This window comes from Stigmatopora nigra, chromosome 4 (assembly GCF_051989575.1).
Source record: "Stigmatopora nigra isolate UIUO_SnigA chromosome 4, RoL_Snig_1.1, whole genome shotgun sequence".
NCBI classification, from domain to species: domain Eukaryota; kingdom Metazoa; phylum Chordata; class Actinopteri; order Syngnathiformes; family Syngnathidae; genus Stigmatopora; species Stigmatopora nigra.
The window spans coordinates 14229590-14242374 of NC_135511.1; the positions used below are offsets into that span (position 1 = coordinate 14229590).

The 12785-nt window shown below is 42.0% G+C and overlaps 1 protein-coding gene across 1 annotated transcript; it reads left to right on the forward strand.

Moving 5' to 3' along the window:
• Positions 1 to 4151: 4151 nt before the first annotated feature.
• Positions 4152 to 7140, forward strand: LOC144196075 (zinc finger protein 703-like). The gene is made up of 2 exons (XM_077716066.1): positions 4152 to 4722; positions 5010 to 7140. Exons 1-2 carry the CDS (start codon positions 4471 to 4473, stop codon positions 6480 to 6482), a joined length of 1725 nt encoding a protein of 574 aa, XP_077572192.1. The 5' UTR covers positions 4152 to 4470; the 3' UTR covers positions 6483 to 7140.
• The last annotated feature ends 5645 nt before the right edge of the window (positions 7141 to 12785 follow it).

Genomic DNA, 12785 nt, shown 5'->3' on the forward strand with positions numbered 1-12785 from the left:
CAAGACTACATCCTTAAATTTTGAACTACAAGGACCTGGTGTCCCCTTAAGATGTGGACATCATATTCTCTCTCAGAAACTACATCAGGTAAGAAGATCTTTATTTGTATTTACACATCAATTAGCCTAAATATCAAAGATAAAGTAAAAATGCATGCCTTGCAAGAGTCTGGGTTCTTAGGAGGTTAATCTGAGGTTATTCCATTTTCAATAGTTTATTACTTATTGAATTCTATAAGAACTTTGAAGCCCAAAAGCCCTTCAATCTGGAATGACCCAGCTATCACCAGCATCGACTTTTTGTGCTATCTGAAATTTCACACGACAATATCGGACAATCTGATTAGAAACAGGCACTGTCTCGCAGAACAAGCCAACTCCCCCCTGCCCCCCTGTCTCTCTGTGCCTCTCAACGTAGTGGACAATCGCTCCTATTGTCGTCAACCATAGAGCGAGAGCGAATGTCTTGCAGGTGCAACAGACATACACAGTCAGAACTCCGTAGTAATCGGAAATAAAACTTGCATTCCTCGAACGTAGAGAGGAAGCTTTTGTCGCTGTTGTGATTGCATTGCAGACAGATAGACAACAGACAGGCAAGGTGGATAAGAGCGTTAGCTTTTGAGACGTGACAAGCCGGCACGAAAGACTATCTCCTTTCTAAAGTGAGGCGATAAGGTTGTCAAGGTGTTTGTTACTCTGACACACACACATACACACGGATTAAGCTTACAGTATGAGCACAAAATGGTGCACATTGCTTAGCTCTTTTGTTTGTCAGCACATTACGTTCTATTACCGAATCGGCAACTATACACACGGAGACGAGCACACCCACGTAGGTGACGACGGGTAAACGCATAAAGTACACTGTGTAGATATTGTTTGTGGACCTTTTAGCTCAGGGAAAGCCTTGTTTCAACTGTCTGAGCTGGAATGTTGCCTGCAAGGCTCCTTTTAAGTGTTTGGGTCTAAATGCCATGTCTGCTACACCCCATGAAACTGTCTTAATCCACTTTTTCCCCTGGCTTTTATTGCTGCTGAAGAAAACATGAGGACTATAGCAGGGCCCCAGCCTCAGGCCTCCAACCCCATTCCACACACCCCATAAGTCAGTCACAGATAATTAAATAGGAGTTATTTACACTCGTTTTCCCTTCTTTTCCTCCCCTGGTGCTTTTATCGCTTCTCCCCCCTTTTTGCTTTGTACAGTATTATATTCAGAGTCTGACAGTGTCTGGCTGACACCAGCAAATGCCTCAAGAAGTGCAATAGGTTGTGAGGGACCCACTATTATGCGTTGGATGGGAAGTGTCCAGCATTTTGCAAATTCCTAATGCTTTGCAAAAGACAAAAAAAGACAAAAATGCCATTAGCAGTGAAACAAACGCAAACAGCCACTAGAGAAATGCAGAATTGCCACTACAGAGGTAGACTTACAACAGACGTAGACTTAAAAGTTACAACAGTGGATAGATTAACGCTTTGTGACCATTTTTGCCTTGGGCTTTTCAGAAGTAGTCATTCAGAAGAAATCGTTGCAGGACATTAACTTCAAACACAAGTTAGTTAGATGTAAATTTATGCTTATATCCATTGTAAAGGGTTCCAACCAAAGTGTACTTGCACACGAACCCACGGTGACTAGTCAGTTGTACTACAATATCTACTGATCAAGCACACACTTAGCTCTGGTGGCTAGCAGCTAATGTTATACAAACCCCTTTATTGGCTAACTATTTCTGAAGATCAGGGGTCTTCAAACTATTCCAGAAAGGGCCACAGTGGTTTTGGTTCCAACCTGAGAACCTTTCCACCAATCTGGTATCTTCGAAGTGAAATCAGCGGATTGCAGTCAGGTGCTTCTTATTTGATCAGAAACCTCACTGGTTAAACTGTTTATGTTGGATTGGTTGGAATAAAAACCTGCACCCACCCTTGAGGATCACTTTGCAGACCCCTGGTTTAGACAGTCCCAAAGCAATATTGACTGATTTCTACCTAGTAGTCTTACTCTGCTTGCCCTGTATTTGTACTTCTACTGGAAGTCAACTTCTGTTTTGCATTGTTTTCGACATTTTGCATGTTTTTGTTCTCCTTTTGTGTTTGGAATTTGCGGAATGACTGACATTTTCCAGCCTAGAAAAATCTACTATGAACTAGTGTCATTGAACATGGTCTAATTGATCTACAGGTTTTGTTGAAAATATCTTGGCTCCTTCATTCTCAGAGACAGTCTGTTTTCCTAAGAAAGGCTTGAAGGATTCTGCTGCCTAATGTCAGTGTTACAAATATATACTGTGGAGTCAGGCAAACGGCAGCCTTTCAACACCAGGATGAATTAGGGCCCACCACAGAGCTACGACGTCCATTACAAGCTTCAGCAGCTCTATAAATCTCAGGATCACAGGCACACACTCACACACACACACACAAACACAGTGTCCAGCCCTCCTCGCTCCTCCTGAGCCTCAATCAGCCTCTTCCTGGGGGCTTTGTTTGGTCTCCGTCCCTGGCCCAACGCATTGCTTTGATACGGCCCCCAGAAAAGCATGGAAATAGCCTCGAGGGCCGGCAAGGACCCGAACCTGCTGAGAATCCTCTTTACGTAAAAGTCTGCCCCCTTTTAAAATATCCACAACAGGAAACAGCCATCCGTCATCAACACGCCAAAACAGCTGTTACCGGCCCGTGTGGAGGGGCACTTGAAAGGATTTGCTCCCTGTTGTTCAAGCCCCCCCACCCATCTTTCATTCTCTTACTGCCTTTGTCTGGCTTTTCCCAATCCCCACTTCTTTTGGTCTACTTCAAGACACCCCCCTCTTGCCTTCCATGTGCAACCCCACCCACATGGCGACCACTCACCCTTTTAACAAGGTTGTGGCTACATGAATCGGAAAGCTCACACATGAACTGTCAGGCCTACGTTGTAAAAGAAAGGGGGAAGGAAACGTGTTTGAAATTCACAATGAGCTCTCAGGGTCACCTGTTTACTTGTCTCAACAAGGCAGTGACAGACAAATGTGCACGCTAAATCCAGCACGCACGTTTAGCGCTCGCCGTTTCTTGGATCTCGCCAGGCCGTCGAGGCGTGAGCGGCGACGTGTGGGTGATGAATGGAGGCTAAACCCTACGATGACAGGTCGAACAGTGACGCCGCTGAGTGACAAGCAAGTGACGCCGCCTCGCCTCTCAGCTGCCGATAAACAGTCACGGCGCTCGGAATAAAGAGCTCGTCTAGTACGGCGTTTGTGAACACTAGACTGTGAAATGTCAGAGCGGCTTACCTATTTGAATTCAAAACCCTTGTGATTCATAGCCCTACTTTAAGGAGCATATCCGGATCTGGAGGCAAAGTACATTTTTCAACAAGAATAGAAACTCATTAAATGAAATTCTTGTTTGTTGAGGAAAATGAATGAAGGCGGTTCTTTCGGTTAACCTGATGACTTACTAAAAAGGCAGATTGAGCCAATAAAGCAAGACTAAATGTGGGATTTGAAAGCAAGTAACAATTTGCTATCACAACAAAAAAAAGTTCTATCGTAAGGGATTAGTTGAAATGGATCCCATTTGATGAATTATAGGCTTGGAGTCACCTTATGATATTAATATCTGAGATTTGTCAGCATTAATAAACCTCAATTTATGAAGTCAAATGACGGAAATGGTATTTTAGCAATGAAGGAATTACACCAAAGAATTCTCTATGTAAATACATCATTAAATTAAGTCAGATAGAAATAATAAAATAAATGCCAACTTTATTATCCTTAATGTATTAATTTATCTCGTTTTTCTCATTATATATTTTACTAATTTCTCTAAATTTACGTATTACCTCTTTTTGAAATCTTCGCTGCATTTTCAACCTACTTTTAACTTATTTATAACTAAGTAGTATTAGAATTTAAAAAATTTAATAAAAAGCTAATTCTAACATTCACTAATGATATCCCTTGATCTGAAAAGCCTGTGTGTAAATTAGGCATGCGGTTTTTGAGGACTCACATTTGTTTGCATTGAGGGTGTAGCTATAAGTCAAGCCACGCCCCTATCGAGGAAAAAAAGCCATGTGATTGGCCGGCAACGGTCTGCTTGGAAAGAACAGCCCTCCCCTCAGAGATGTGCAAGAAGAAGGAAGGATCGAGCCAAAGCAGTCAGACGGAGACACGCACACCACAGCCAGCGCCTTTCTGCCTTCTCGGGAATATTCCTGACCCAAGTCCATCTTCGTACTGCTCTTCTATTTCGACACCCGGAGGAATACTCAAGCTATAGACACAGTGAAGAGCCTGTTAAAGGATGTCACTTATTTCTCGATAGACCCCGCGTGGTTCCGCACTGCGCACGAGCCATATTTGGATTATCCAACTCTCATCGGATGATTGCAATCATCATGAACCCATCTGGTGAATACATTTGAGTTTGGTGCCGGCTAATTGTTACCTTTTACGGGTTTGGAACCTGATGAGAGATCCCACTAGTGGCTCAAGATCGCCTTTACGCAGCCAGTTGTCGGATCGAATCGTCGCCAGGGTTGGGTGTCGGCGCACAGGAGTGGAAAAGCCGCCCGTGAGCAGAGCGGAATCTTGGTTGGATCCGTCACGTCAGGTCGAGAGGCTTCCCATCAGGATTGTAAAGATGTTGACGGCGCACGGCGGCCACTTGCTCCACCCGGAGTACCTTCAACCCCTTCAGTCCGCACCAGTCAGTATCGAGGTGAGAAGGAGAAAGAAAACTATACAAGAAACTTCATTTTCTATCGTCTATATATTCTATAAAAATCAATTTTAAGAAAAAACCCAACTGAAAAAACCTAAAATTCCTCTCTACTGTTTCCAGTTTGAGAGAAACTAAATGCAATATACATTTCCTTGATGTATTTTTGCATCATTTTCCAAAGCATTCTTACAAAATAAGGATCTGTTGACAACTTTTGTGTCATAGCATGATGACGTCAAAGTCCGACTATATTTCATCGTTCTGTCTGTATTTCTTCTTTGTAGCTGGACGCCAAAAAGAGTCCACTGGCTTTGCTGGCTCAGACATGTTCCCAAATCGGTAAACCGGACCCTCCCTCCGCTTCCAAGCTCGCCTCCCTTTCCTCGGGCAGTCTGGGAGACAAAGACTGCGGGGGCCGATCGTCAAAGTCGGCGGAGCAGCACCAGTCCTCGGAGGACAAGTCCAGCTTCAAACCTTACTCCAAATCCTCGGGCGAATGCCGTAAAGAAGTTCAAGGATCCAAGGGGTCTTCAGATAAAACTTTCCGAGTGTCCAACGGAAGCTCCGGCGGTGTTCCGTGTCCGTCTTTTCCACCTCATTCGAAATCTCCGAGCTCTCCTCAACGCCATACGCCGAGTCAGCCTCACGTACAAAGTCATTCCCCGTCAACCGCACACTCGCAGGCCTTGGACAACAAAGCTTCCAGTCTGGACCAACCCGGTTCGGACAATAACAACGGCAGTGACAAAAAAGACTCCGACACAGTGAAGTCTGCATTGGACGGGGCTCAACTAGCCAATTCCAGCCATGTACGCGCAAGCGCCAACTCCAGTAACGCTAGCTCCGCCAGCAGCCCACGGCCCGAAGGCAAGGCCGATACGCAAACCTCTCAGTCTAACCTGGTCTCAGGGCATATTGCCCCCGTTTCCCCATTCAAACCAGGACATTCGGTTTTCCCTCTGCCTCCTGCCTCAATGGGCTACCACGGCTCTATTGTCGGAGCCTACGCGGGCTACCCCTCGCAATTTGTTCCCGGTTTGGACCATACCAAGTCCAGTTTGGGCTTAGGACTTCCGACTAAACACCCTAGTTCCAGTCCACTGACCGGAGCCTCTCCTCCCTCCCTGATGCAAGGCTTATGCCGGGACCCTTATTGTTTGACTTACCCCAACGCGCACCATTTGGGAGGAAGTAACTGTTCCACTTGCGTCCATGACCCCTCCAGCCTCAAGACTGGTTTCCCCTTGGTCTACCCTTCCCACCACCTGCACTCCTTACACTCCAGCGCCTTGTCTTCCAGTACCACGCCCTCCCTCTCGCACCCTCTTTACACTTACGGTTTTATGCTCCCCAACGAACCGTTACCCCACGCCTGTAACTGGGTGTCTGTCGGAGGACCCTGCGACAAGAGATTTGCCACGTCAGAGGAGCTCCTGGCACACTTGCGTACCCACACGGCTCTACCTGGCATGGTGGACAGCAAACTCTTGTCAGCGTACCCTTCGTCCATATCCTCCACGGCTTCGTGCCATCTTCATTTACCCCCCCACACCAGCCCGGGCTCGCTGCCCAGCTCCTTCTCTTTTCGAGGGTCCCCCGGCTTAAGCTTGGCCCGCTACCACCCCTATAGCAAATCCCACCTACCCGGAGCACCTGGACTCCCCATGCCGTCCATACCATCATCATCGGCTTACTACTCCCCATACGCACTCTACGGTCAGAGACTGGGCTCAGCCTCGGCGCTTGGATACCAGTGATGTCATATACTGGTATAAGTGACGTTGATCTGGCAGGCACCTGCTGAAGATAGACTACCCGGCGGGCATCATTCTATTGGCTTCAGAACTGGGACTGGTGCTCCAAATGGGGGAAAAAATGTCTGTGAGATTTTCTAATCTGCACAGAGTCAAAAGATTTGAAGCTATTAATGACACTGATAAGCAAAGCTTGAGAATTTGTTTTTTCATCTGGATTTTTTTGTTTTGTTTTAATGCCAGACACAAATCAAAGTCTAGTATTTATTTTCACACATGCGCTTGCTTCAAAATCTGGGGGGTTTAATCCGTTTTTTTTCTATTCAAAATAATCTGTTCATTGGAAATCCAATCTGATTTAAGTATTTTACGGTAATAACAATTACAACACACACACACACACAAAAATGGCTTTGCACCACCATGTTAAAGATGGAATATGATGCTTTATTCAGACTGGAGAACTGCATGCCAGTGAGCATTATTTTTATTTGTAAATATGCAAAGATGTCATATTTTTTCAAGCCTATGTGTGGGGCATTGATTTGGGTTTACAAATGGTACAACTATAAAATGACAGAGGTCAAATCTGTTAGTAATGCTTGTAATATTCAACTTGGGAAAGCCTTATTTTATTAAATAAAAGATTGATTGAATTTGACTCATTTTCCCTCATTCTTCAGTATATGTTATACCCTGCCATTTTAACACCCAATCTTCTTTAATTGCACTATCTATAATTCCAATTGATCTGTGTAATATATCATGGCCGCTATCAGTTGACAGGCTTATCCCAGAGAGTGGATTGCGGGTCACATTAGGCCAGTTAGCTGGTTATTGAGGATTCCCACCAGCATTGCTTTCTTTGAGCCGACTGCAGCTTTTAATTGCCGATTCCTGTTTACGAGGCCTAAAAAGAGCCTTTTCAGCAAAAGGAATAGTAGTGTGAAGTGGCCACTGGGACTTCAATAATAGCCTGGACTCTGATGGATAGAGTTGCAACACAAAAGGCCGTCGCTGACAAAGGGATGTCGTTATTAGAGAAATATTCATCAAAGTCCTTGATGGCTCTCCTTGGGGAATTGGACCGACTTACTAGAACTTCATACATGGAGGCTTCCATCCTTGAAGACAAATTGAGCAAGCCTTTTTTTTCCATTGGCATTTTTTTCTGCATTTCAGCAATACTGACTACTCTTGCAAAGACACTGATTTAACAGGAAAGAGCCAGTCCATTTTCTATTAGAGTATTTGGGGTTGCTGATAATGTATCTGGCTCTCCACTCTATTTGGCTGACACGCCATCGTTGGCACTGAGCAAAGAGTCTCCGAGGTGGCTATTGACCCCGACTCCCAGACTCCTCCACTCTCGCGGTTCATTAGCACTCCAGACAGGGAAAGGCAAGCACAGGTGTCACTTGACAGGACCATTAACAAAATGGATGACCCTCCCAAACCACATCAGGCTCCTGCTTCACACCGGCAAGGTCACAACGCCCTGATCGCCGGTCTGGTCCACACATTGGAACGCTACACTAATCATCCTTATTTACGAAGATGGAAAGAAATCCTCCAAATTCAAAAGTATCTTCTAGTTACTTTGTCTATTGTAACATCACCCTAACAAGCAACGAATGAAGCCATTACATGTGCTTTTACATTGTGCTAGTCATAGTCATGCTACTAAAAAAACATAGCATTCTGCTGCCCCCTTTAGTTCCGTTGAAGATGTACACTAACACGAAGCATGGACATGTACTCAAAAAAGTACAAGTGTATATATACATTGTTATGAAGATTTTAAAAAGGAATGTCATTCATTGCAGGTAGAGCTAAACGCTAGAGATGGTTAACTGGCAGAGGTCATACAGAGGGGAGAACTTTCAATCATGTCTGGAGGTGGAATTAATTTCACTCTTGCCAGTTTGCACTCGTTCATCAAATGCCTGACTATTCTCCCTATTCCCTTGCTCATCAGTCTTCGCCATCTATCCCCCCCCCCACACACACACACACTTTCTTGCAGCTGAGTCAACACCCACACACTCCATTTATGTAGCTTGTGTGGTGCTTGTGCAAGTATGTGTACTCAGCCGCAATCTTTTGTCCGCTCTGTATTCCAAACAAACCATTATTTGTTTTTGTGTTACAGTATTTTTACTTCAATCTGTCTCTATTTTTCCAAAACTGACTAAGAAATATCACCCAAAAAAAATCCTCATCTCACTAAGGTCATACACATAATCGTTCAATAACCTCTACCTGATACAAATGATAGATGAACAACATGGCCACTGTCTGAAGAATAGATTGATAGGTGAAATCAAAGTAGCTGTGACAGATGGTGATGGAGAGGACTAATATTTTCCCCCCTGTGAGATGCAGAGTGCCACTGTGAGGTCTCGAGCAGCCGGTCGACAGCGCCGGTGATTAATGACGACAGGGTGTGGAGCTGCTCTTCAATTAGAGCCAACTCTTACTCAACTCACCAATGGCGTTGACAGCCAGGACATAGACAGAGACCGAGACAGAGACACAATCGAGAGCACTCTTTTTCTTACGATCTGTGTCTCTGAAACAAAACATTAACCTCGACTCCATGACTACCACCTCTGTGTTTAACATCAGGACTCAGTACAGAGCTTTTGGCATCAGACAGTGACCGCAGTGTTAAAGCAGCCCAGATGGCGTGAACACATCCCTCGTCAGGCTCTGTCACACAAAGTCTGTTCTGTCTCCGTGTCACTCTAAGACTGACCGACCGACTGTTTCAACTGCACTGGTGAAGTCTCATCAGACTCCTTTACTGCTGTCAAGTACTATTCGAGAATATGTGGCGCTCCCCTTCCGTTTAATATTCTTTATAATAACAAGCTTTGACATCTTTGACAGTTGTATTCATTTTTATTATAGTTAAACGAGTCAATTGAGGGTTTTTTGGGTCACTTTTTAAAGACGTGCAAGATGAATTTAAGACATGGGTCGTTGATGTTGTTTAGATTATGACAAATTTGACGTATGTAAGGTTTTGTTGAGAGATCAGACAAAATTAGTTGTGGGTGACCCTATCTATGGACAAACTACAACCTGCAATTGAGACGTGTGTTTTAATAAATAACCTAGTGTTTTATTGTTGAAATATGTCTGCCAGGATTTGAAATTTGAAATATATTTTATTTTAGATGACGGTAAAATTATTTCAATTCATGGAGCTATTTTTTAACTTCGGTTATAATAGTACAATAGTTGAAAGTGATGTTTTATAGCATCAAGCTAACCATAACTTGCCATTAAAAATTAGATATGGTATAATAACTGAGTTTTGAGTTGCGTTGGAAGTTCACAGAAATAAAAATATACGTTACAATTTTTTTTGACATTATTAAACGTATGCAATTAAACCTACTGTAATTATTGTTGAGAAATTTGGACAGTTTAACTCATAAATAAAGGTTAAAAGAAGGATGTTTTTAATCCTTTAGATTACAAATCGTCAGTGGCTTGCAATAGTGTTTCAATGAGAAAACTTTAATGTGCTACATTTTTAAAAATTAGAAGCAATCAGTTGTAAAAAGTAAAGTTTAGATTAGAAGTCAGTTGAGTAAAAAACAAAACAAAAATTGAAATAATTAAAACCAGCCTTTCTTCATCATGCAAAACCCAAATATTGTGGTTTTGTTGAAAACTGGAACAGCAGTTTTTGCGCAATAGTAACAGACTGCACCTGGTCTTTCCCGGCTCACCATCAGAGCACTGAAGTACTGTAAGTCTGCATCTGGATTCCATTTGTCTAAAGATTGCAGAAACGATGTCACAAGTCTTCGGAAACGAGCGTGCTCTTGCAGGAAATGAGTGGAAAGTTCGGCTCATTCTGATTGGTGCTCTGATTGACAACTTTGCCTTGCCCTTGTACTGCAGCCACTTTTATTCATGATTGGTCAAAAGTCTCTTTTAATTCTCTCCTGAGTAGATCAGTTGCTTGATTATGATTAGGATCATCTTATCTGTTCTACTAGAGGACAGGACACTCAGGTTTTGAGCTTTATAATTCAATTAGTGCATGGCGTTAAAAGAGGATAACATCTGACAAGGTTTGATTGCCTCTTGTCCTGTTAGATTTGTTTCCCAGTGGTAAGATAATAGCTTACAAACATTACCAGTGAATGCCAGCTATGCCAGTCTTCTAATCTCACTGCTAGGAAATGAGTTCTGTAAATATGTGTCTTGTATTCCACAAAAACTTGTTGATTTGATCACTTATTGACAGCCATAGACGTCAAATCCATTTTTTTTAACTAAGAAGGACAGAAAATTGAGTGGAGAATAATTTTGGCTTTATTTAAATAGACTATACTCCAATTATATTGCAGTTTTATTTCATGAACCGTATTTTCCCGAGTATAAATGACACTTTTTTTCCAAAGTATGGCGACTAATACTGAAGTGCAACATCTATTTTTTTTCTCTCTGACCACCAAAAACCTGTTTTTTAGGCTATAATTATCCAAAAAAACCTGTAAATATTACATTTTAGCCTGTTTTCTCAGTATAGCTAAACTATTTTTTACTTTAAAGTACATTTTTAAGTAAAAAAATGCCCTCCATAAAATGCAACTTATACTCCAGTGCGTTATATATGTATGTACTATTTACCTTTTCAATATGCATTATTTGGCTGATGTAATTTTTAATTGCATGAGATTGATAGTCTACAAAATACAATAATTTTCCCACAGAATTCTGTTTACAACTATTCACATTTGAGTGTTAGTGTTTATCTACGATTCAGTGCAATCAACCAATCTCTTTGTTTAATTTATCTGAAGAGTGACTCACTAATATACACATTCACCCTCCAGTTTATATTAGCAAAGCACTTGCGGTTTCTAAAATGAGAGTGAGAGTCATTCCCAACAAACATTATGATTATAATGAACCTTTTATTTAATATAAAAAGACCCTCCTCACCTTTACAGTCTCTTGCTTCACCTTTCCTTCTATCATTTGTATGTTACCCACAAGCCGACACAGTAATTACGGCGCTTATACTATGGAAAAAAAAGAGAACATTCTGCATATAGGAGTGGAAGCCAAGAAGAGGGTGGGAAGGGAAGAGAGCTGATTATCCAAATACAGTCATTAAAGGGGAAATGTGTTTTTGAAGCTGTCAAGATGATTAATGGGCGAGAGCAAATCCTCACAAATGCTCTTGTTTAGTCTAACTGGCAGACACGATCCTGCCCATTGATTTATGGCAGGCCTGCTGTGTGAGACCACAGTGAGGTTAGAGGGTGTGAGTTTGGGAGTGTGTATCCAAATGGTGTGTGCGTATGTGTGTGTGTGTCTTTTGAGAGTGCATGCATTCACGCTTGATTGTGTGCATATGTGTGGCTGCCTCTGCATGTAGTAGGTGCTGATGGTAAATTGTGGCTTTGTGCACAGGCATACGTTAGCATGTACAGTACTAGGTAAATGTCTGAGGTCAACATTAGCTTTGCTTCTATAATCACTCCCTTTTTTTTACAGCAGTTGGTATTAGTTTTAAAATATTTATTCATGAAATAATGTTAAAAATGTGAAGATGAGTAGGAAGGTTGTTAATGTATTTGCTTAATTTTGTGGTTGCAAAAGGGAATGTGATAACCTTGTTGATTGGTTATGATAAAAAGAGTATAGTTTAAGGAGAAAATCTGGTTCTTGTTAATATATAATAGGACACAGCAGGTTTAGGGGGATAAATACAGATGTAATAATTACAAAAGTACGATTTGGCTATTGTTTTTCAAATGTTTAGAGGTAACTCAATTTAGGGTGGATTTTTGGCGTATCTGGATTTTCATGGAGATAGTTTTATTTTTTGATGTTACGATAATCTTTGTAAGATTTGCAAAAAAGTGTGAGATGTCACATAGCGAGCCTAAACTGCTTAGATCTCACATCTATGATCTGCACTTATTTATGCATATTTATAATAAATGTACTACGTATCATTTCCTCCTAACTTGAATCCCTCATAACTGGAAAATCCATTAGAGTTGTTCAAGGAAACCATTTTCCATAAATTACGATGAAAAAACAGTTATTACTAGGCACATTAATGATGTAAGAATTACTCATCAGCAATATATCTTAATGACTTCATTAACCCTCATGACAATTTGGCCATAAATATAACGTTCACGTCGCTGTCTTCACACGCAAAAAAAAAAATGCTTCAGAAATGGTAATATTAATAGCTGTTCTCCGAAAGTAAGTTCCTCATCCCAAAAAGGTGTATATTTGATGGTAGAGCAGTCCAGTGAAGTG

Excerpts from the sequence above, each read along its gene's own strand:
- LOC144196075 (XM_077716066.1), top strand. The coding sequence starts at position 4,471 with ATGAGAGATCCCACTAGTGGCTCAAGATCGCCTTTACGCAGCCAGTTG. Across the intron at positions 4,723-5,009 it reads CCGCACCAGTCAGTATCGAG|CTGGACGCCAAAAAGAGTCC; the intron begins GTGAGAAGGAGA and ends TCTTCTTTGTAG.